The sequence below is a fragment of the Grus americana genome, chromosome 3 (genome assembly GCF_028858705.1).
Source record: "Grus americana isolate bGruAme1 chromosome 3, bGruAme1.mat, whole genome shotgun sequence".
NCBI lineage: Eukaryota > Metazoa > Chordata > Aves > Gruiformes > Gruidae > Grus > Grus americana.
This window is the reverse complement of record NC_072854.1, coordinates 96,081,818-96,107,280: the sequence shown is the minus strand read 5'-3', so window position 1 is coordinate 96,107,280 and position 25,463 is coordinate 96,081,818. Positions and strand designations below refer to the sequence as shown.

At 43.3% G+C, this 25,463-nt stretch overlaps 1 protein-coding gene and 1 long non-coding RNA gene across 3 annotated transcripts in view; one reads left to right on the top strand and one right to left on the bottom strand.

The window, feature by feature from the left end:
- Nucleotides 1-2,030: 2,030 nt before the first annotated feature.
- EPAS1 (endothelial PAS domain protein 1) overlaps nucleotides 2,031-25,463 on the top strand; it is an 80,858-nt gene continuing 57,425 nt past the window's right edge. Inside the window, exon 1 of one of the 2 annotated variants that reach the window (XM_054820707.1) lies at nucleotides 2,031-2,348. In XM_054820707.1, coding sequence (XP_054676682.1) covers nucleotides 2,323-2,348 — 26 coding nt within the window. In that variant the 5' untranslated portion in view covers nucleotides 2,031-2,322. The remainder of the gene's footprint in view (nucleotides 2,349-25,463) is intronic. The other variant, XM_054820706.1, reaches the window with a different exon arrangement.
- LOC129204528 (uncharacterized) lies at nucleotides 14,665-20,721 on the bottom strand. The gene is made up of 3 exons (XR_008576426.1): nucleotides 19,907-20,721; nucleotides 18,846-18,915; nucleotides 14,665-18,201 (listed from the first exon to the last, which is right to left on the bottom strand). It is a non-coding gene; the product is annotated as an uncharacterized LOC129204528 (long non-coding RNA).

Below are 25,463 nucleotides of genomic sequence, written 5' to 3'. Positions count from 1 at the left end.
CTGTAAGAATCACTCTGTCTTGCTTGCTTGATCTTACTGATGCAGCAGCAAGATGCTAGTTTTACTGGGCGTTGATCTGCGATGAAGCCCACCAGTCTGTCTCTGCAGAGGAGGACAGGCGGTGGTTCTTGAGCAGCGCTTAGATGTGAATTGTCCTGTTGCCAAAGCACCTTCAGGCCTCACTGGTCAAGAGAGCAAGAGATTTAGACTGTTAATCAACTACGCTATATTCATGCAGGCAGAGCCAACACGAATTAGGCCAATGGGCTAGACCCGGAATATTTGAAATTTACTGAATGGTTTAGATTTAGCTGATTTGAATGCGTTTCTTGTCTGATTTTTGAAGGCAAGTTGTTTATCCAAGTGAAGTGCTTTAAGATACAGCAAGGAGCATTGACATCAGCAGAGATCAATGAAGGATGAAGAGGTCTATTTAATCTAGGAAATGAGTGACTTGGCTCTTTGATCCTATTGCATTCTCTTATTCCCAGAAGGTTAAATTTAGTCCTGCATACACAAATTCTGTTTGACTAAGTTTACTTAGGTTTTAAATATTTGTGGGTTTCTTTTGTTTAGGTTCTCTTGTATAACAAGAAAAAAACCCCAACTGTTACCACGTAATTAGGCTGTTGCTGTGTAAGCATGTGTAGCTCTTTTCAGACTTGAGAGCAGAATATGCAAATTCAAAACCAAATGCATTTCTTTAAACATTCATATTGTATAAAAGAGAAAAAAACACCTCTGACCCATTGTACACAAACCCGCCTATGACATGGGATAAGGAAATTGCTCAAATTTGAATAACTAAGAAATAAATCCAGTTTAGCTCTTTTTGCCTGTAGTACTTCCAGGTTTCCCCTACCTCTGGAAAATGGTACAATTTAATGCAAAGGTGTGCATTTTGGTTTGAAATGTAAAAATATAAGGTAAGCCTTAGAAAACATGAGGGTAAGGCTGCAGTTTCTACTGTGATGAAAGACAATCTCAGAAAAATTCTCATAATCCCTTGTCTAGCAAGGTTAGTTGCTTTGGTGAAAAATAAATAAAAATCAAAGTGAGGGTTCTTTTTTATTATTTACATTGACCTTACCTACAGCAAACCGTAGCAGGTGCTACCATGAGAGGAGCTTTGGCACTTCTTGCCACAGCCATACTTCACCGTGTGTCGGCAACCGGGAGGTTTTAAAGTGCGTGATATGACATAGAAAATAAAATTGAAAAACCAGGGCGAGGAAGGAAGTCCTATCAGGGAGTCAAAAGTGCCGTGTCCCGTCCCCCCCCCCCCCGCTCCTTTGCACATCCCTCTCACCCCGACCGCTGCCGCCCTCCCTCCCCTCTGAGCATGACCGGTTCCGAAAACAGCGGGCTTGGGGCAGGGTGATCCTGCACAGCGGGGAGAGCTCCGGTGCCTGGCCCAGAGCTCGCACGGCCGTTACTATCAGTGTCAGTCGTGCAGAGCGCTGACTATTTTTTTTTTAAATTTATTTTTAGTTTTTTTTTTTTTTTAAATACCCCCCTGCCTCGGGCTGCGTTGGGCACCCCAAGGAGCGAAGGCAGCCTCCTCCCCCGCTCCCCCGTTTTCTAAGCAGGGGCCGATGTCGGAGGCGCGCCGGGGCCGGCACGGCCCGAGCAGCACCGCAGCGGCTCCGTGGCCGCGGGGCAGGTGCTGCGGCGCCCCCCGCCCCTAAGGCCGCACGGGCGAGGCGCGGTGGAGATACCGGGGTAAAAACGCCTTGTGGGAAAAACCATAAAATAAGTTAAACAAGTGGGGGGAAAAAAAAAACCAAACCCAACTGGTGGCGGAGGGAAAGGCGTCCCGGGTGCCCGCGGGCAGCTGCCCGAGCCGGAGCGGTGCCGGTGGGGCGGGGGCGGCCCCGCTGGCCCCCCGCGGCGCCGCCGGGCAGACCGGTGCCGGGGGCGGGGAGGCCGGGGCGCGGCGGCGGCGCCCCGTGGCCCCCATTGGCGGGCGCGGCGGCGGCGGCGGGGCCGGGCCGGGTCCGGGTCCGGGGCGGAGGGGCCGGCCCTGCCCCCGCGGCCGGCGGCGGCCCAAGGTTTAAAGTGAGAACTTTCTGCGGGCGGTGCCGAGCCGCACAGCCCGCCGCCGCGCCGCTCCTGCCCCGCGCCGCAGCAGCAGCCACCTCCTCCCCCGGGCGGGCCGTACAATCCTCGGCAGTGTCCTGAGACTGTACGCCCGCCTCGGGGGCGAACCGGACCCCCGACCACCCTCCCGCCGCCGCCGCCCGCGGAGCCCCCCGCGTCCCGCGGGCAGGTGCTGAGCCCGCCCCGGCCCAAGAGGCGGCGCAGGAGCCGGCAGCCGCCGCGATGACAGCTGACAAGGAGAAGAAAAGGTGAGGGGGCCGCGGGCGCGGCTCCAGGTTGCTCGGGCCGCTTCGTCCTCCTCCGGCTCCCCCCTTCTCCCGCGGCAGCGCCGTCCCGCGTGGGACCGCGGCGGGACTCCCCGCGGGCAGGGGCCGAGGGCGGCACTTCCAGCGGGACGGCGCGGCCTCGCCTCCCACCGCCGCGGCTCCTTAGCGAGGGCTCCGGAGCCTTTGCGGGGACCAGTAGCGGCTGCGGAGGGAGTTAGTTCGCCCGGCCCGGGCTGGGGTTGGCGGGCAGAGGGGCGAGGGAGCAGCGCTGGGCTCCTCCGGGGCAGCCCGCGCTTCTCCACCGGAGGAAGAGCGGCGTCCGTCCCGGCCGCCGCCGAGTCGGAGAAGCGACTGCCCGGGGGAGCTGCCCCCGCCGGGCGGCACCGCGGCGAGCAGCGCCCTGGGAGCCGCCGCCGTGGGAAGCGGCCCCTGGTCCGGCCGCCACCCGGAGCGACGGTGGCCGCCCGGCTCCGGCCGTGCCCGGCGGGGGCTGCGGGCGGGCAGGTGCACCTGGCGGGGCCGGCCGGCCGGGGAGGGCGGCTGCGGCCGCCGGTCAGCCCGCCCGTGCGGGTCCGCCGCTCTTGCGGGATGAGTTTAATGCACGTTGCGGCAGGGTTTATTCGCTCACTATCAATTAGGACGTGGTTATTAGGAAATTATTTTTCAGTTGAGGACAGCGGTTTTAAAGGTAGCACCCTTAGCAAAACACGTTTCATAACTGAAATCGCGTGGATGTAATTGACGGGCTATCTAAACACTTGTATAAGTGTATAAAACGAATACGTTTCGACACATCCTCGCTCCAGCCCAAGAAGCTGGCCGCGTTACACGGGGGACTTGCATCTCGTGCGGTTCGTGACGTTCCTCAACTGTCAGCAAGTTTTCCTAGAGGGCCGAGAGCTCGAGGAGCGCCCAGCGCCTCCGAGCGCTGCGCTTTGCCACTTGCTGCAGCCTGGGGAGGATGTAAAGCCAGGCATTTCCATACTGCCATAATGAACCTTCCAAAGGGACGAAAGTAACTGGGTAGGTTTTTTGTAGTTGCATCAAAGAGCGTATTTTCCTGTTGGTTCTCGAGGTTGAACGCCAAAATAAAACTTGCAATGCCTACCGTAAGAGTTACAGGTGGAGATTAAGAAACAAACTATCTAGTCCTGGCTCCAAGCTTACAGACAATTCCGGTGGATGTGTGAGGGCTCTGACACGGTGAAGGCTAAGCAAGTGAATAAAGTCCACAAAGTCTCCGAAGAGGGTATTTATTTGGTCTGTTTTATACAGCAGGCAGTCACAAGGCTCAGTCTATTATTGGCTCACGTTGCTGTTCTGACTCTAGATTGTGTTCACAAATGATGTGATTTATAGACTAAGAATTTTATCTTGTTATTTGTCATGTGTACTTTCCAGCTGATGATGCACTAAACTTTAAACACTGTTTTTGGTTTGTATAATAGTTCCTTTTTTATTGAGTCACCCTAGGACGATATAATAGGGGAAGTATTGTAGTATAAACCATACGTTTTCCGTGTAGCTTAGCCTCAGTTTATCAAGCATTAATGTATTAAGGTTAAACGGTTGCCCCAAATGTATTTTGTTCTAGGTATCAATCTTCTGTGCAGGGTAGAAAATACGGGTACGTTTTATATCCTCTTGTGTTGAACAAGAGAGTGAAAAATTATGGTACAGGACAATGCAGTTATAAAAACGTGTTATAGTACTTTATAGGGATGAGAAGAATGAAATAGTGTACATATTGAAAATACACTGCATTCATTGTATCACCTCTTCTTAATGAAGCACTCCTAATCCTTTCAGTTTTAACCTCTTATTTTCAAATGCAGTGAGGGCTCGAGCGCTGTCTCATCTTGCGGGACAGCACGCTGAAGTGCTTTGTGGAAATACTCTTCAGATGCAACACAGAAACTTCACAGGACTAAAGTCTGAACGCTAATCCCGACTCTGTCGCTGATTTGACGTAAATCTTGTGACATTCCAGTGACAATTTTCTCTCTCTCCCAGAAGCAGGCTAATTGTTATCTGGCTCACGGGATTGTTGTGTAAATTAATGTTTGTGGAAGAACCGGGAGAGTATCAGATGAGGGATGTAAGATAGCTTGCTCATGCCTCCCTGTCTGCATGCGTACCTGTGTGTCTATTGGGGATGTACCCCTTGCAGCCTATCGAAGCAAAATTTTTTTTTTTTTTTAATTTTCCAATACTATTATAGATTTATTGCCTTGAGTTCAGCAGTTGTGTTATTATTTGTTTGATCTCTATCCAGATACACAGCTAGGAACTCTAACCTGACTCGCTAATAGCATTTATAAATGAATTTCAGGGAGAAAAGGTGGTGGGGGTAATCTGGTTTACCAGATTTGCAGGCAGCTCTGGAACATATGTTTAGAGGAGCAGTTCTCTTACTGTCAAACAGATGCTCAATGCAATATAATCTTTGATTCTTTTAATGGTCCATTTAAGTTGAAGAGCATCCTCAGGTTCTCATTTGAAGCTCTGTCTGTCAGTAGAAAAGAGCAGTTGCTTTTTTGGAAACAAATGTTATAGCACTTTCAATAGATTGATTTCCCACATTTAAAGTTAGTCCAAGATACTGAGTTGAGATTAATATGATTATTATTTTAACTTAATTAAAAAAAAAAATTCATTATCTACACAGTCTTAAATACAAAGTCTGATGTTTCCTAGAATGCTAGTAATTAGAAACTGGGAAAAGGTGGAGTAAAAAGGTAAAACAGAGTTTAGCAAAATAATAAAAGCTAAGGAAAAAATATCTGTGATCATGGTGCAGTACAATGACAATTAGAAGATCGGTCCCGATTTAATTAGGGCAGTCTTGTAGAATATCTTGGCATGGTTTTTAATTATTTAGTCATCATGTATTTTTGTTAATTTCATTTGCGGGACATTGTTATTTTTTTAGGGGTAGGTGGTGTGTTAAACATTTAAGAAAAGTTCCAAACCGGGCTCAGGACAAATCAGATACCACTGAACAGGATGCATCATTTGGCTTCATGTTTTTAATTGTCTTTTGCGGGAGGGTTTGTGTTTGGTTTCTAGTAGCATGAAAAATAAACCAATTTTGCAGCTCAGGGAGATTCTGTACTAGCGGTCCTGTATAATTATACAGTAATGTTTTGTGATTCTAAGGATGTAATGTTAAATAAATCTGTTTAACTTCTTCTGGTCCAGAGAGTAAACAAATGGGATTCCTCCCAGTTATTGACTAGGTAACTGACTTCTTTCAATTACCCTTTCACTTTTGGCTTTATTAGATGTTGAGCCCCTCTAATGAGACGCTTTGTGCCTCAATTTTCACTGACCTTTACTTCAGGAGAGTGATTCTGCCAAGCTGACGTCACTGTTGGCCGCTCCTCCTCAGAATGAGGAAACGGTCCTGACAGCACCACTCTCCAGAGCTCAGGTAGTCGCTGGCTTTTAATGGATGTAATTCAGATGCCAGGAAACACGAGCATTTGCATGTGCCAAGGTGTTAAACTGCAGATTTCAGGAAACGTACAGTCTCGGTTTTGTTCTACCCAGTATGCTTTCTGTGTTAAGGTGTGTCACTATTGTTGGGTATACTATCTCTTGCCTGTTATTCTGTGATGGTGGTGAATTAGAGTTTGTCTATCTTGTCTATCTACTTGCCAACACAGGTTGTTCCTTATATTCTTGTAAACCTCACTTTATGCACTTCAGCTGATGGAGCTTTGAAAGCTTTTCTTCGCAGACTAATAAAAAAATTGTTCAAGTTTTGTTATTGCTCAACATCTCCTCATGCACAGCCCATGTATTTAATTTACTCCTGTTTGCTTCTGCGTTAACATCTGCCCTTACAATTTTTCTTATTTGGAGTTAACAGAAGGAAATGTTATCTCCTGAATTCATGACAAACAATCTGTTGAAATTGCCTGTTTAGCACATGTTTATGGCATGCTAACATTAAGAAATTTGGATTTAGTTTGAGCACCAGAAATGCCGGTGCTTAATAGCTTGCAAGTCTTACTGACTGACGCCAGCCAGTTGTGCTCATCATACCCTGATTTCCCCCTTCTGGTTTCTGCATTCACCACCCTTGCTGTATTTCTACAGATGTGGAAAGGGCTTTTCTACCAGCGGGTGGCCCAAGGGCACGTGAATGAGGAACGACGGGCTGCGCGTGTGCCTCGATGTCTCCCTTTGCCTGCAATGGCACGTAGCAGAGGTTGGGCTGAGCTCTGACTCGGCATCCTGGCCTACTTGGGAAAGCTTGGCTGCTGCTGCCCAACTGCTGTGGCTTCAGCTCTGTAGTGCCGAAGGGTTTGAGCTTAACGAGGGTGGAATGGCTTTCGCTGTGGGAGCAGCACGCAATGCGGTGTGCGATGCGCGATGCGAGCGCCTCCCGGTGTGCACCACCCTCCCAAAGGTACCTGGGCTTCTGAGGATTTGTGCTTTGCAGGGATGCTGCGAGGGCTGGCTCTGCTCAAGTTTAGCACTTAGACCAAGAGCAAGTTAAAAATCTAACACTCTTTAGTGTACAGCACCTTTCTTTGTTATGTCCTTTTCACTTCATCTTCTGATGTTGGTCATCTTCTGTTTATCCTGTTTGGATCATTGGGAATATCTTGCATATTGGAGGTCCTCTACTAATAGAAGTTTTGGGATTATGCTGCTAATTTAGAAGACCCATCATGAGTATCAAAAATGCACCTCTCTGCCATTTTATAATGCTTTTTATTATGGTGGATTCATAAACATCAAGTATTTTGGTTTTGGGTTCCAAGAAGGAGCTGCTGTTAGGTGTGGTGGCAGCAGAACTCTTCAAGTATTGAACTTGTTGCTATTATTTTCAAATGGATAACTTTTTTAAAACTGAGAATTGGGATAAACATTAGAGTAAGGAAATGAGCAATACAAAGGCAGGTTGTACTGAAAAATAATGTGGATATATGGAATGGTTTTATTCCTCTAAAGCTATTTGTGAAATGCTATTCTGTTAATTACTCCAATATTCAGTGTCACGTACATCTTAGTAGTTATAAATAATTTTACTCCTAGTAGTTGGCACAAGGTTGACAGAACCCTTCTCTTAGATTAGGCAAAAGTGCAAGTATGGTTATTATGCAGCTGGCAATTTTTTTCTCATTTATCATTCTTGTGTTCAATTTGCTTAAAAGGCAATATAATAAAGTAGTTATCTGCTGAGGATAAAATCTTGACTGCTTACATAAGAAAAAATAACCGCTTTCTTAAATTTACAAGGCTACTTTACATGGAGACTCTTTCTGAAGTATGTAAAATGGGAAACTGTATTTTATGTGCATTTGGAAAGTAGATTAATGAAGTACAGTAGGCCAATTGACTGATAAATAACTAATGTTCCAAAGTAACTCTTGATTTAATTATGTTCTTTACTTCTTGAGCTCAAATCTAATTATGATTTTCATTCTTTCCTCTGTGACTTTTTTTAGGTCTAGAAAATTTAGCTAAACCAAAATCTACTGTAATAAATTCTGATTAAATGGGCATATTTAGGTCTTAAAACAGTTAGACTTGTAATTTAATTTACTTGACTGTTTTTACAAAGAGCTTGGAGTTGGATAACTTACCCGTTATTCTTCTCTGTCCATTGCAATACATGACACAGCAAATATTCAATATTCCATTCTATAGAAGCTCATCAAATGTTTTGCCAGACAAGAAGCAAAGTTGCTTTAGTTGAATTTTTATGCCTGATCTTCAGTCAAAGAGGTGCCCTGGTCTTGACCCTTCCTCTGTGTGCAAATATGTGGAATCAGCAGTTTTCTCTGATTAGGGGAATGTTTAGGGTGTTGCCTCCAAACAGATTGTCTGAAAAATTCAGAAGCTTTACAAATGCTTTATGTTAGCCTGTGGGTGTGCGATTAATAATGGCTTATTGCAGCTTTATGAACAAGTTCTGTGCATTTAGGCAGGAGGAAAAAAACACTTTCTTATTTTGTTTCTGCTCTCAAGTGGGACAAAACTGGGATAATACAGCTCCTTAGTATTTTTCATTCCTAATGCAAATATGTTGAACCACCCCCCAAGTTACAAATGCTTCTTCATTCTTCTGTGTACGTATCCATACAGTGATCTGCTTTCACGCAAACATTAAGTAGTGTATGTTTTAATCTCAGGTATTTGTGGAGTATCTGTAGAACCAAACTGTCTTCCGAAAAGATCTCAACAACTTATTCGTGTTTCCAACAAGATACAGGAGAAGTAAACGCATCTCTCAAAATGTGCCTTGCCCGTGCCTTGCCCCCGCTTCCCGAGGCCTGTCCCTAAATCCCAGCTGTGACCTACATGAATGAAAAACCGAGGCCAGAACGTGGACAGGCTGTAAAGCAGGACTGCGATGGTGAGAACAACCAGGCTGTGGCCATTTACAGGATTTGGCTGGGGTTTCTTTGTTTGGCTTTTTACTATATCATCAGTGAGCTTAAGAGTTATTGCCCCGCCATGATCTTAAGATAACTCACAGCAACTAATACGTCTCCTCAGCTATTTTTTTCCAACTAGGTGTAGTGGTGATTAGGTCACCATTTGCTCTATGAACGCAGGGCTCATTTTACAGTGTATCAAGATGAAGGTGAGGTTAACAGAATGATGATTCCTCCATGAGTATCTGCTTCAGTGCTTCAGATCTGTAAAATGAAATGTTTATGAAATAGGTGGTGGGCAGATGATGCTACTTCTTATTGATCTGGGCTGGTGTCAAACCTACCTTAAGTTTCTTTGAATTGAAAAAAAAAAAAAAAAAACACCAAAACTTTCTGCTGGGTGCTCTCACGCTGACGTGGCTGTTAGCTCTTTCCTGCTTCGAGGAGTGTTGCATGGATGACCAATATATCCTGTGACACGCCATTTCTCACCTTCCACAGTGCCATGCCCATCACCAGTTTAATGTCTTGGCTGTCTTGTTACTTTTGGCATGGGGGCTGTCCCTGGAAGCCAGAGCCGTAGCGGTGGGGGACGAGGGGTGAAGGTGCACCCCCGGCCTTGGGTCCCATGTTCTAGTGGGTTGCACAACTCTTTTTTTTTCTACAGAAAAGTTGTGAGTGCTGAGTCCTACAGTGCACTCTGTTCTCTGCCTCAATTTTTTTCCTAAAATCACTCATTCCCTGTTGCTTTCACCTCCTTCTCTGCAGCCCCGGCAGAACAGAAGGCTGGAGCACTGCAGCACCCCTTTACATTTGGATATGAAATACTGAGTATGTTCAACTACTTTTACAAATAACATTTTGGAGCTAGAAGACTGTGAGCAGCCTGACCCTCTCTTTTTGTTTCAGGAAACTGTGTTATCTAAGGAGAGGCTAAAATTAGAAGGGATATGGGGAGGGTTGGTGTGGTTGGTTGGTTGGGTTTTGTTTTGTTGTTTGGTTTTTTTTTTTTTTTTTAACTGAGCAACTCTCCTAATGGATGAATCATGTGGGTGTAACTTATGGCACTTGATAGCAAGCAGTCTGTCTGAAGGTATATGTGTAATAAGATTACCAGGATCATTTAGAAACTATTTCGAACTACTGAAACATGAACTTAATCTATTGTAAATATTTGTTACTCATTATCTAATAGATCAAAACACATTTGGTTAGAGTTAGGCAAATGAAGGTAAGATATAAGGTGCAAGTTTTTAAAAATGGGTTACTGAGCATTGGAAGAGCTGCAGATGCAGTTGGTGGAGTGAATATTTTCTGTAAAAATAAATATTTTCTTGGAAAATAATTTTCCACAGAACAAGGGAAACAAGAGCTGGTGTTAGACTAAAATGAAGGGATGGGATTGAGAAATTGTCAAAACATTTGGAGAGTGCTGAAGCATTTTAGATTTGGCTTCATTTTAATAAACTTTCTGAATTCCTGTGTTGCACTACATGGTTAATCTAAACTTGGATGTTTTGAATTTCACTTGAATGAGACTTAATCTTTAAATTAAAAAGAGGCTAAAGATTACTTATTTTTCTTTCTTTCTTTTCTGGTGTTTGACTCAATTGTGTCTTTTTTCCCATATCTTATTTGTTTTACTGAAAGCCAAGAGACACATACATGAATCTCAGTCAAGGTCCTGTCTTCCTTTCAGGAAGACTCTTTAAATTGTTCTGCTAACCAAAATATTAGGTATTCCTTTTACACTGCTTATGAAGCCCTCATCACTTGAGGCCTTGAACTCAGAGCAGTCCCAGTCTTTCAAAAACTGCAATTGCTTAAAGAAGTCACCAGGTCTGATGAACATATTTCATTGTTTTTGGATTGGGTTAGGCAGGCACAGTGACTCTACAATGACAAAGGTGGTCTCTAGCTTTGGTTATGTGAACAGCTTTTTAAAGGCAATAGTATAATTGAAAGCATAACAATACAGACCCTCCCCACCTCCTGGCCCACATTACTGGCTCCTGATATGACGAACAAGAAAGTCAAAATGTGGGACAGATGAAAACAGCATGTTGCAGAATTTCTAACTTGGTTGTTCTCAAAGGACTGATAATTTCAGAGTCACTTTCTTGAAAACCTGCCTACGTACGGTGAGAGATAGAAATGTTTGCCTTTCCCAGGAAAGCTATTGCTTTAAGTAACAGATATAATAATATCTTGAAATACAGTGATCCCAGGTGATATTCGCCTTTGCCCTAGTACACACATTTTCTTTAGGTAGTCAGCTTCTGAGTCCCTTAGTATATATTATTTAATACACAGAAGGCGATTTGGTGAATGACTTCAGTTTAAGAAGCTGATATAATGGCCTGAATACATTGCATGAAATCTAAAAACCGTGCCCTATTGCTCTTCTTTTCTTATAAAGGAAAGCTGTTGCTAATTTATAGTGTCAGAGGCTTTGTGAACTTTTTAAAATCTTAGCACAGGAAAAATCCATTAAGAGCTGGAAATTTTGGTGCAAGTTGTCTAATAGTGTTCAAAAGTTACTGCATAGTATTCTTCGTTTAAGATACATTCATGTGCTCCTAAGATAAATATTTGCTGAGGTAATAAGCTGAAGGAAGTATGAAGTGGGATGGTTATTAGGCAGTTTTTAGAAAGGTGGTGGAAGTAGGCTTTAAAGAACATTCCTTGTATTTTGTTTCGGTCATTAGCATATCTAAGGTCTTTACTGCCATAAAAAGGTACTTAAACTCTTGGTATCACAGTTCTCCTTCGCACTTGCATTTGTATGATAAACTACAAAGCAACCCTATTCAGTCATTGTGTTTGGGATATTCTTGTGGCTGGTGTTGGTCTTCGAGCCCTGTCCATTCATTCACAATTGTATCACCCTCTCTGCCAGTAAATTCTTGGTGTTATTGGGTACTTGTTGTCACAATACTTCAAAGATCTTTGTGACATTAACAAACACTAAAAAAACCCCACCCCCTCTGTATTTCTACATTTGTAGATGGAGAATGTTGCTAGGATCGTGCAAAACTTTTAGCTGTCATGCAATCTGTATCCAAAACTTGTTGCAAATACCAGAATATCTTCTGAGGTTGTATGCGTTGCTGTGCCTGGTGAGATTTTTATATGTCGTTATGAAGAAATAACATACTTGTCAATGGATGGTAATGACAGTATCTTCAGACTTAGGAAATTATGGAGAGTATTGATTTAAAGCTGATATGAAGCTTGCTTAGAACAAAAATGTTTTTCGAATGATCTGTGGAATGGCAGCATTGTACATACACACATGAGAAGAAATTCAACATTAAGTGGCTTTATCATGCCACGACTCCTTAGGCAGTATGTCTCTGGAATACAAACCCAGTGACCTAATATAGCTATACTCCATTCCAGATTTTTTTCTAAGGACTCAGTTGCCTCCAGTAGGTTTCATAACCTGTGAGAGAAGATTGGAAATTGGTGGAAACGCTTCTGGTATTTATTTTTGCTGTAGAGCTTTTGCTGGGTAATTCTTCTGGGAAGGCTGCATTTGCCCAATTCTCTGAAGGGAAGAGCCTTTTGGAATGGCCTCTGCACGTTGCCCTCACCAGGAGGGAAGACCTGTCTTTGGAGGAGCAGCAGGACTTTGCTTACTGTTGGCTCTAGCTGTCCCTGAGTTTTCCCATCTCTCCTTTAAAGGGAACCTCTGTTGCAAAGGAAATCCATGACGAATGTAGCTCTTGGTTTACTTCTTCCAATGTATCCCCATATTGACCTGGGTGATCCATTTCCTGTCGTCCTTTAAGCTGACTCATGTACATTGGGGAATGCCGAGAGTTGGAATTTGCCAACTTTTGCATGTGAGATGGGTGACCTTCGCTTGCAGAGGATGAAACCAATACCCCATCTAGCCTAGATGATGATGCCTGGTCTTAACAAAATAACATTACTTACATTTTTAAGAAATGGTAGACATTTGGGAGGGTTGACCCCCTTTGTTGCTTAATGCAGCACTTGTACATGCATGATTTGAAGGAAGATTTCTCATCTGACTGATGGAACGTAGGTTGGTTCAGCTGTGGGTGGGCCGTTTATGTGCTGCAGCTGTAAGATTATCAGTTACTGTTGATAACTCCAGTTCTCAGTTTTTCCCCTGAAAATGATTTGAAGGATGTGTTTATTGCCATTATTAATCAGAGGGACGTTTTTATGGGAACATCCTTTCCGTGCTTAAGTTGTCTGAACACTGCTACTGGCTTTTACATAACAGCAAAGCCATATTTATGTTTCCAATGATTCACAAAAGGGAACTATCCCGTTTGCTTAGGCATGTGCTGGCTTGAAAATGAAATAGAAGCAAGTGCAGATATCTGGAGGGAAACTTAATGCTGGTGTTTCAAAACAGCCATTATTTCCCATTTAAGAAAAACAAACCCCCCAACGCTACTTTTTTTTGTTACCGTGCGGCTGGCCTGGACAAAGCCTCTTTGGCATGGGGACCTGGGCCAAAGCACAGCAAAGCTGAATAAAACCATTTATTGGATTCTGTCTCTTGAGCTTGTTTGCCGCTCTCGGTAGAGCTGGCTGTGAAAGCCGCGTCTGGTTGCTGACCTGGCTGCTGAACAGCAGCTTCAGCAAGCGGTTCTGGCCTCTGCAGCTGCGTCTCCCATCGCTTTTTCCTTCCACACCCTCTCCAAAGGCCCTGCTCACCCGGTCCCGGCTCTTTGTCCTGCTGGGGGCTGGGGGCGTTGGGTTGGTAATGTAGCCTGGATGGGGTGGCTGATCTCCGTCACTATCCTTGCTCCCCAGTCTGGAAAACTGGGATGGTAGTATATCCTTCCTTCCACCCTTTGTGTGTCTTATTTATTTAGACTGTAAACTTCTTAAAGTAGAGACTTTCTATTTCTGTGCCTAACACAATGCTGTAGCGATGTTGGCAAGGAGCTTGTGTGATAAATGTAACTTGAAAATGCTTAAACAGGGGCTTTTCAAATGGAAGGAGTTTGGTTATCTCTTGCTCTTCTTACATCGCCTGGTTGATTGCTTTCTTGACTGCACCACTCCGTATTATCCTTCAATATGTAGGTTACACCCACGTGCTGATGGGTGACCTATGCCTTCCTTTGCTTCACCTTTGAATTTGTCCCTCCTGTTGTATAAGATCCACGTGCAATTTTGGCGCCCCAAGCAATTGAGGAGATGGGGTGGTGGTGGCAGGGGATTGCAACGCCCTGAGTGTCTGGGAGATGATAAAACCCCTTATACTTTCAGATTTCATCACAAAGCAGGCAAGTGAGCAACCCATGGGGCAATAAGAATGGAAAGGAGGGTTTGGTCATCACACCGCATCTTTTCTGCAGATGGGGAGTTCAGTAGGGTTTCAGCCAGCAATCGTTTGCTCTCCGTTTCTTTGAACTGAGAGCTGTAAGAAAGGAAAGCGGTGCTGAATTACAGGGTTAATCTGACATAGCTCCTTCACATAGACCGCGTAGACCGAAGCCTGTGGATCTTCACTCATGTTAAGGCTTCTCCTGCGTATGGGGGTCTGGGCAGGCCTGAAGTGGGAGCAGGCACGTTCTTCACTGTAAAGAAAAGACATTGAGAAAAACCTAATGTTTTATACAGGCTTTTATCGGCAGCTTTGCGTACTGTATACGCAGGTCCTGAAGAAGATAATGTAAGAAGCCGTGTTATCAGTATAGCACCGCTCCTTTCCCTTTGCCTGCCAAATCTTAGGACAGCATCCCCCACCCCCCAAACCTAAACATCACCATAAACACGGTGATGTGTTTATGTGAGAAGCCAGCTTCTCTAAAGGCAAGCATGAAGCAGTGAACCACAGTGACCAGCACTATTGCTTTCTGATTTTTATTTTTTTTTCAAATTTATTTTAAAAGAGGCAGATGATAGCAAATGATGCTTATTCTAAAAGTAGTGACTTTTCAGTGCTCTTCCAACCCGGGGAATAAAATAAGCAGGGAGCAAAGTCTGCGCTGCAGGTTACAGTAAAGATTTCAGGTGCAGTGATGGCTAATGTGGAGCAGAGGTCCACCTAAAGTCAGAGCTGAAAGAGGAAGGGTGTCTGCAGCCTGACCTGTTAAAAGCTTTAAGAACAAATCATCCCAACCTGAAGTCATTGTAGAGTGTTCTTTTGGAGGGAGTTGATGCGATGAATACAGTGCAAGCATAAAATTATTTCCTGTCGTATTGCATTTTGAGTAGGTTACAGCCATGGAATGAACCTACCAAGTCTTTTGTGCATTGAGCTGTGTATTCCTGTTGGTTGAGTTTCTTAGTTTCTATTTGTACCTTACTCAACAGATTTAATGGTCTGGCTTTTGTACCAAAATAACTCCAGCTCCAAAATATCTGAAGTCTGATATGTCTAGAAGTTTTATCAAAATGGGGTTCAGTTCCTGCCTGTGACCTCTGCCTACTGCTTCGTGAAAATACCTTTGAGGAAAATATGATATAAACGGTGTGTAGTGTGAAGCTTTATCCTTCTTAAAAGGGAATTTCATGATGGTTCCACTTGGGTTCTACTTCTGTTAGCTGGTGGATCAAGGAAATGAAATGGTCAAGCACCTAGTAAGGTATGAGGAAAGCAGAGCAAGTGGCTGTTCTTATACTGTTGTTTGTGTAGGAAGTCAGTTCTGATTTACAAAGTTGTAAGAAGAAAATATTTGGTGGGAAAATCTATTTCAGCACACTCTGTTTTGAAAGTATTTAGTTTGCTCACATACCAGGAGTTGTTGTAGGACATACAGTGAAGCTGTGGAATATGAAATTACTGTACTGAAGGAAAATGAAGAGAAGGCCTCAAGTTAGAGATGTACTAGCTATTGAGAATCAAAACATCTCCCCCCTCAACCCCAGAGAAAGTAAATGCTTCATTGCTTGTGGTGGTAGGTATATTATAGTTTGTTGTAGCTGAATATGAATTGCATACGGGAAGCTTGAAGAAGGATTTTGGCTGGGTGAGCTACTGGGAAATGCAGTCATCAAAAGAAATGAAAAATTTACTTTTAATAGAAGATGACACAGTGATTAGAACAACTAGCTTGTTTTCTTAAAGAATCAAGGCTTACACTGTTACAGTGTGTGTCTGTCTCCATTTCTGACAGAGCTGTAAAGATCTGAAAGATATTAAATTCCTGGGAATAGGCGTTCAGAAACAGTGTTGTAATCGCTTCAGGGAAAAGCTGCAGCACAAGCGCGTTCCCTTGTAGAGACCAGCGACTTCCTATGGCTGAAGAAGTCACAGGTGCCCCCTCAGGGCAGCAACTCCAGGCAGCTCCCCGCTTGCAGCTCCCTGTGCCACAGGGACCGGGGTCCAACAGCAGTCTGCAGAGCCTGGAGAAACCTGATTTCGCTAGTGCCCTTATTAGCACAACAACTTGTTGCTCTTGTAGCATGGTTCACCAGTTAACCCTTGTGGCATTTTAAAAACTTACCACGAGATATTTGCCTTGCTATTTGGTAGAAAGAGATACAGATGAAATGTTTTTCCTTACTCTGGGCATTTGTGAGTGTTTCAGTGTGCTTAGACCTTACTGGGTTTGGATGAAGAAACTGCTGTGCAACTGCAATTAATACCAACACTTGATACTGTGAGATGTTTTAGACTGGCCACGTTAAAACCACCAGTGTGTGCTTGACTCAGGCCCCGAAAAGTGCAGCTGGACTTCTTTCTGCCAGACAGGAATTGCTGTCTTCAACCAGAGAAACAACTGCACTTCCAAACAGCTATAACTCTGGACCCAGCTGTAGAAAGGTCTATTTTGGTTGGAGAGGTCCAACTGTGTGTGCATTTGGTGTTGGTTCTCAGGTTCATGATTAATTTTGGGCATTGTTAACCAGCAGTAACAATGGAGGCATTGTCACCACTAACAGTTTCACTTTCCTGTGTTGCTGCCATGCTCGTTTAATTATTTTTGCAAAAATGGCTGGTTATGGGAACTTTTTCAGGTGTGAGCCACAGGAAAGACGGGAATCTCTTGTTAACAGTGTATGTTTGTCGTTCCCACAAGCCATGGTAATGATGAAAACTTTTTAAATCGGTTCATTGGCATCGGCAATAGGTATCTACTGGTGAGCTATTAAACTTCTCAGAATCACTTTCCCCCATCGAGGCAGTCCTACTGTTTGGTTTTTGTTTGTATTATGTATTTGCTGGAAGGAGAGTGCTATTGTGTGTTTTTTGAGGGCGATTACAAACATAAAATAGATTCTCTTGAGAATGCTTTGTCTACACTCATCACAATTGGTAATTGTTTTGTGTTGTGTAAGACTTTGCATGCTGCGCTTCTTGTTTGGCAGCGTGTGTGTGTGTGCGAACCTCGAAATGCATTCCTGCCTCCAACCTTTTATCATTGATGTTTTAAAGATGAATCCTAGAACAAAGCATTAAACTTCTCTGAACTCATGTATTGCTAGATGATGAATGTTTGCCAGATTAAGGCCAATTTTTTCAGCCATTTTGGAAACAAAGTTTACTGCATTTTAATGGATGTCTTCTCGAAGTAGGACCTGGATGAGGTAGTTCTTGAAAATGCAAAAAACCCCAATTACTTTCTGCATGGAAGTGGATTAAAATAGTATAGTTGTGTGAGAGGTGGGTGTCATCTTTTTGCGCCAAGTCTGCTTGCAGTGGTCATTCCAAAATGCCAAGGGAAAAGGAATCCATAACCCTCGCATCTCCTATTAGCAGAGTGCCTGGAGGTAGAGATGGGCAAGGTGCATGGAAAAAATGAGGCTTCTGCCAAGCGTTTTCTTTGTAGGTCAATTATTGTAGTTGAAATTACAGGGACCGTAAGAACAAGCGGTCTATTAGCAAAGCCACGCAAACAAACCATTTGCCACTTCTAACAAATGTTGGACAAAAATATGCTCCAAATTTTAAAAATAAGTGAAGACTTGGCGAAAAATAAGACCCGGGTTTATCTGCATTTCATCAGGTACATGGCGTCCTGGAACATAGCCCACTGGCAAAAACATGGGGAGTGTTATCCTTTGCAGCACTGGGAATGTTCTCTGCTGAATTTGGCGCCAATGACCGAGCTTTGCTTGTTAGCTGAAGTTCACACAGACTCCTTGCCAGGCCTGCCCAGAATGCTGTCTCCTCTGACTTCCTGTGGTCTTGCATAATATTTCCTTGCTTCTTGTATAACTGCAGCTTGATCTGGTCACTGCCCAGTTTATACGGTTGACTTTTAAAAAGGCCAGTCCTGCAAACGTGCGGGTGGGCCATGTCAGTGGCAGGAGGTGTCCCGGCGGTGACGCTGATGGAAGCGCCCTTCCACGGGGAAGCCGCCGGCGGCGGGGCCGTACGGCGATGCTGACATGTCTGAAGGCAATAAAGTTGACTGCTGCAACCTCGTGACGAGATAAGTGCGAGGCACGACTTCGGATTGACTGCGCTTTTGAAATATGCACTGCCGTTGCTCTAATTTCTGTAACAAATATAGACGTTAATTAAGGAGGGGGAGGCAGCACTGCGGGCGGTGTATCCATGAATGAGCACGTTTTCAGAGCACTGTGAAATTCTCATTATTGCTAGTAGTCACTCAGTTAAAAGCCTTTACATTTGCCTTGAAAATGTGCTCTAGGTATCTGGAGTATTAATTAAAAGACAAGATAGCAAGTCAAGGCATTTAAGAAAATAGTCTTTTCATTCTGCTGATTTTTAATGCTTCTGCACAGTTGTTTCTGCAATTGTCTGCTGTTAAACTATGCATTCATTTTGCATTACTGTATGTATTAATGTTTACCATTTATTAGCCTGGATTATTTGTATATGTTTTGAAAGTGAATTTCATAGTTTGTGCCATGTAACTGCATTTATACTGATTATTTTTCCAATATTTGTGTTTGCGCATGTATTTGTACATAGAACACCACCTGTAATTACAGAGCTTTGTCAGTAACTCATTTTCAGAAAGACGCTCATCTAACATGACACTTTCTAGGACCCCCTTTTAAATGCAGTTTTCGAACTGTTACTCATGGTCTTTGGCAACTCCGTGCCTGGCATGGTTTTGAAAAGCTAAATAGTAGAGATTACAAAATAGTCGCTTCAGTATGTTTGTAAACTTACTCATAGACTGTACTGATTTGTGTGTTACACTTCTCAGATCTTGTATGATCTCCCAGTCAAATGCTATCTGCTGTGAAGAAACAGAAGAATCATTTTAAGGAAAAGCATTAGAATTGACTTAGTCATCACAGTTATGCGAGATTTTGTTTAAATCATCTCATAGCGTCATCTCTTCCTTGAATCCAGGTTATCCAGTTGTCATAGTAACTTTGACATTGAAAAGTTCATGCTGCCTACACATGACTTTTTGCAACACTGTCTGTTAATCTGATTAAATTAATGGAAAATACACTTTTACTGGTTCATGTGTGTTACGAGGCAGCTTTTCGGGGCATTTAAAAGTGGTTTATTGCCTTGTATTCTCAGAATCAACATTTTAATGACTACAGTCTGGCTAATATAATGCTTGGAGAATTGTCAAAGTAATATAGCGGTGATACTACTGGCATGTAGCAGACCATTTTATAGTATTGTGCATACCAACGCTTCTGGGGGGTGTGTGTACTAAATATACTGCATTTTTGACAGATGGATGCGAAGCCTGAGTTCCTAGTACGGCATGACCATACAGCTCTAGCACCATGGATGCTGAATACACCAGGTTCACAGCCACATGTTTTTGCCAGTGATGGAGAACCATCACTGTTCTCCATGTGTGCCAGTACCAAGCTAGATTCTCACTGATGGGTTTGGAGTCCTGGATAAGCCATACAAATACGAATTGCATATAGAAGTAGACCGATGCTGGGTTGGCCCTAAGGTTAAGGAAGAAGTGCAAGAATTACAAAAGGTGTTGAGCTGAGCATCACTTAGCCAGCTAAAGAATACAGTTCACGGTCAATAAAGAGGGATTTCCCCTCTAAATGGAAGCAGTTAGAGAGAAATTTTAGGACCCTAGAGTCTGTTTCTTTTAAAAAGTATTTGTCCCTCCTGTGTAAATCATCTGAGCAGTTTGAAAAGATTTCAGGAAAAATGTTTTGGCTTACAGAGTTACAGAGCTGGAAATTTGTTCAGCATATAGAATAACGAGGTTTAGAAACTCTTGTTCAAAATACACGTACCAAGGCTCAGCCCATCTATCGGCAACGTTAGAGAGGCACACGTGCTCTCTGAATCCAAATGTAGCCGAGTGTTGGAGAGGTCCACAGTCACGCGGGCATGTTCTTCCTGCTTTTCTTTTTTCTTTGATTATTTAGAAATGTGCAGACGGGCACTCCAGAAGATTTAAGGGTTTAATCCTCAGCTGCACAGGCAGGCACATACCTGCTGCATTCAGTGGGATTTTTGTCTGAATAAACAGCTCGGGGTTGTGCACTTGTACACACATCTAAATATGGATCTCAGTCAAGTAAACAAGCGTGTAGCTGTACGCAGTAATCTACTTTCAAAGCTGGGGTACACCCTGCGTCGCTTGTGTGGCTGAGCACCCGGCCACGTCTCGAGCTTCATGCGAGCTCGCGTTAAGGATGCTGATCGCCAGTCCACATGTGTCTCGCCACAGGAGGGGAGCGATAGATATCTCTGAGGGGTAGCAGCCTCCGTCACTCAGCTTTTGGTGCGGTGAGATACCGCTCTCCTTTGAAGGACGTGTTAGGGCAGATACGCACTTTCAAAATGCCTGTGCTCACAGATAAAGGCAGAAGGCAGCAGCTTGCCTAACACTGGGTGTTTTCAGCCCTACATGCCTGCCCCTTCCTGAAGCTGAAGATCTTGCTCAGTGTTTCTCAGGCTGATCTTTTACAGAAGCAAGAATTAACTTCTTATCTAAGGAAAAGACTGTGTAAAGACTAACTGGAAACACCAGAAATGGGGTTATACTTGTGGTGCCAAAGAGCATTAGAGCATTTTTCATAAACTGCGTTCTGCAGCTGGCAAGGTGGGCGACATCTGTAAACTACTTCATAGGTGTTGTACAGCGGGGAATGGGACATAGTCCTACTTTATTTAGATACTCCCCATATGGGTATCGCAGTTGAGAAAGTGTGTTTGATATTTATTTTATTTTATTCTTATAAGTTCAGTTTTTTTAATGAAACTTGCCCAGAGGCTGTAGTCTGTCAGCAGGGAAAGCCAAACTTGTGACGTCACCACAAAACACACTATGTCTCATGCAATATTGTGACTTGTATGCTGTAATTAGGGAGCTGTGTGCATGAGGGAATGCTGTAGGTGTATAATAACAATTTTATTGTATGCTATAAAACCCGGTCTCACTAAGTATTGAGGACCTCAGGAGTTTTGGAACAGCTTCTCCTACTGTCTGAAGTAGTAGTGCAGTATACTTAGCCTCTTAGAGGATAGGTCTAATAACAACAATTAGCACATTTGTATGTCTAAGTATGCTTAAAAAGCTTAAATGGCTGTGGTTTGAAAAAGTGAAATGAAAGAACTGTAAAATTAACATTAAAACCTAGCATATGCTATGGTGAGGAAGTGTAGTCTTAGCCATACTACAAAAAATAGAGATCTGAAAAGCTCTCTGGTTGTCAGATCTGCCAGATCAAGCAGAAGTGAACAGCAAATCTTACCGTCACTTATGGTGCATTGGTTTTCGTCTGCATTTTTCAAAGCGTTAGGGAATTACTGAGGGGGGAAGGAGAGGGGAGACAGAATAAAAATTATGAAAATGTACCTTTTGAAATGTCATGAAAAGTCCCAGAAAGAACAATGACATCTTACACAGTTTTCACACTTCAGTTTCTCTGAACAGGAAAAAAAAAAGACAAAAAAATATTTTCTTTCCTTTAATAAGTAAGGATGGGAACATTTTGGAAACAAAGGTAAAGAGAAAAGCTTAATACAATGGGAACTTTAACAGAAGAGGTACACTTTTCTTTTTCTGGTGCTAGTGCTCCTGCAGGCTTGGTGAGGTGGTGTGTGCAGCACCAATGCTGCCTGGGGGCTGGGAAGGGACGAGGTGGCTCTGCCCTTTCTGTGGAGCTCTGTTCACCAGAATTAATTGCTCCTGATGAGACTACTGTAGGTTACCTGCTGCATGGGCAGGACAGGACCATGAGCTGTGAGGAAAGCTGATGAGCAGATTCAGCTCTGAGTGTCGTGCTGGCCTACCACAACATGTAGTTTCAAAGGGTTTTGCTGAGGCTTGTGTATATGCCAGACTTCAGTCATCAGGACCATCTGTAGTCACTAGAGGTTTGACTGAACCAACCTTCTTGGGGATGGTGCTCAGGTGGAGGTCTACAGACAAACGCATGGAGGCTGGGGGAACATTTTGTGGAAGCATTGCTCTGCTTTCTGTGCCCTTCTTTGGGTGTCTGCTGATTGAAATGGGCTGATGGGAAGATGATGGGCTACATCAACCTCTCACCTGGCCCACCAGGGCTATTCCTGTGTATTCCTCTGTAGACAAGGATACCCCAAGAGGGTAGAAAGGGTTGAAGAAGAGGCAAACCAGCTTTACTTTCACTCTATGCAAATTGTCAGCAAAAACCCCTCCTGCTGATTTCAGTGGCCATACGTGCTTTTTGAGCAGACATCCTCATCATTGTATATCTATCATTAATATGTGTATGAATCAACTTTTAGTCTGATGGTTAATAAGGGCTCTTACGAAATAAGTATTTTTATTGCTTCTGCTTTGCTTGTTTTGTAGGAAAATAAACATTTGCTACTAGCAACCGTAATTATTCCATACCAGTTACTCCGCCTTTTCTCCAAATGGCATGTATTTTGCTTCCACAGCAATGCACATTTTACATACCCTTAGCACAACTCTAGCCTTGGCCTAACACTGGGGGATTACAGTGATAAGATACTAGCCATGGCTAGCATCATCTCCTGATAAACTGAAGCATCAGTGGGGTGCAGAGTTATAGCCTTGGAAGGCAGAGAAAACAGCAGTTAGGGCTCTTTGAAAGTCTTGGTTTAGGGATTGAATGGGAATCATGAACAAACAGATTTTTGCAAGGATTACGGGGACCCCGTTGTTAACTTTTGCAGTAACTGTCGAACTGCTTTCTTGTTGCTTAAAAATTGGTACTCTCATTTGTTTGTCACTGTTGAATCAATGGAGTGAAATACTTGGTAACAAATTGCAGCGCGGGGAGATAGTAACATAGTCTATGTCAAGCAGCATTTGAATACTGGAAACGTAGGTAAAATGAAAGGTGAAGGTTAATGATTTAATAACAAGGTCCCCAGGACCATGCCTTATGTATGGCAGGCAGTAATTTGCATTTGTTTCCTGTAGGGTGGCTTTACTGAGGAACTGAGGGCATTTAGCATATGCTGATGCTGAGACTCTTCTACACATCTGTTGTTATTCGGAAAGCGTAAAGTCTGTGGTGGAGACTTGTAAGATGCTGCGGGAGGGGGGTTGAGGCACTGACAGACAGGAGAGCGCTGGTGTAGGCAGGGAGTGATGAGGAGAGGAGATGGTTATGTGTGCTCCAAAAAGCTGGGGGGGCACCCAGGGTAGTTAATGTGGGCAAATGGATAGGTTCTGTTTAGGAGAGGGATGTTTATGTGCTAGATAGAATTGCATATACAGCAAATAGCCTTAAATATATTTTGTGGTTACCACTACTTATATACAAAGCAAAACCATAATTACAACGCTGTTCTTGTTTTTGAAACATCATCATGTGCCAAACAAGTTCTGGATATTTGTAGGGCACGGTAATGTCAAAGATTGCCTGAGAGTGAAAAGGATAGGTTTACAGGTACTGGCTATATTCACAAAACCAGATTAAGCTAACTTCTCATTCACATTATATCGCGAAGACTTTAACCTTCAAGTGTTTGACGACGGCTTCTGCAGCGCCCATGTGCCCACAGTAAATGTCACGGGTGGTGGTGGGTGGCTGGAGACAGAGCGGCTGGTGGAGCAAGAGACTTACGTCCTCAGGCCCTTCGACTCTTCCCTGGTCCTGGTTGGGCTGTGCAGTACGTGCAACAGCATCATTAATGTCCCTTTGTTCTTCCCCGGTGCTGTATGAACAACTTAGGGTAGAAACGTCTCCTTAAATTGAGTTTGCTGATGATGACAATGTCTTGTGAAACTCAATAGTTTCTCTTTGCCTTTTTGATAGTGCTGGTAGCTCCTTCTGGAACAATCTCCAGTATATTGGCTCTTTTATTTTATTGAAGTGTTTCAAAAAGTTCAAAGAAAAGTTGGGGTTTTTTATTATTTTATTGGTTGATCGGAGACAGTTTTAGAAGAACGAGTTGGAATGATGCTTTGCTAGACAATTCAGCACACGCTCAACAGCCTTCCCTCTCCTACCAATGTCCCTGCTGTTGTTGTCTTAAGATAAATGGTAGACATGGCATAGCAGACAGGTCGGATGCCTGGAGTCAGCCGGAGGCTTCAGCTGTGGCAGAGTGGCCGAGCTCCCACTGACTGTAGGTCCCCAGGACTCCCCCAGGTTAGCCGTAGGGTATTGAACTTGCTCCTCCAGTCCAGCTTGGAGAGCTCAGGATCTCAAATTACTCAAATTATTCATTGGACCTCTGCTCAAAACAAACAAACAAAAAGAATGTGAGCACCCCCAAGTCCTTTTGTAATGCGTAATAATAGATCACTAATTATTTTAATACATTAGAAAAAAACCCCACTATTTATGACAAAACATTTCTGTGTTTGCAGTAAAGGATTTGTTTTGTCATCCTTTCATAGCACGTTTTAAAGAGTGTAAGCAGCACTAACTTTTGCAGGCATGAGTAAAGAAACTGATTGAAAACGTGGAGATTTCATGCTTTTGCCTGCCCTGCTTATGCCCTCTTCAATGCTCACGGGGTTGTATGGGATGTAAATGGCCACAGCACTTTTGCTGTTATACATAAACTAAATTTGGGGAAATTTTAGTGTTTGTTATGCACAGTGAACCTCTGGGAAAGCTTCAACCTTTGACCTCTGTAGTGGGTTATGACAGGGAAGAATCGTAAGAGCTTGATTTAGACCCATCTGTGGAAAGCTGGTTAAAAATATTCAACTACCATGTTCTTCCTCCTCCCCCCCTCTCAGTAAAGGTCCTCTTAAAATACATTCTCTGTGACTTCATTTTTATCATTACTTTGGGAGCCCTGTAGCCAAGCCTGCTTCTAAGGAAATGATTAAATTATATTCATGTTTGTGCTTTGAAATTGCCTTGGTGGTAGTCCAAGAAGTGTTTTCTTGCTCTTCCAAATTTCCATGTGCTTTAATATTAATCTATTTTCATCAATGTGACCTGCCCCAGCAATAAAAATTGTTTGTGATTGGTCATGTAATGATTGCTGAAGGGACATAAAAACTACACTAAATTTATCTCAGGCTTTTAAAAAACTTATTCTAAGGAAAAAAATATTTTTATTAGAAAATTAAATGATAGTTGACAGTATCAGTGGGTAATTTGTCACAAAACTGCATATTCATTAAAGAAATTATGGTAGCAGAACTCTTTCATTTTGCTTTTACAAAGTAGAATATTCTTTCTTTGAAATACTTTGTCACTAGCTTTTAATTTTGCATTATATGTTAATAAGTGTTTATGCTTCGGTTGCGGTGGCAATTTCAGACTGAACAACCAGTAATGACATTATTTATTGCCTTTGAGAAAGTACCCTTTTATGTGGTCTGTATATCACAAATTAAAACTATCCCAACTATCTAGAATT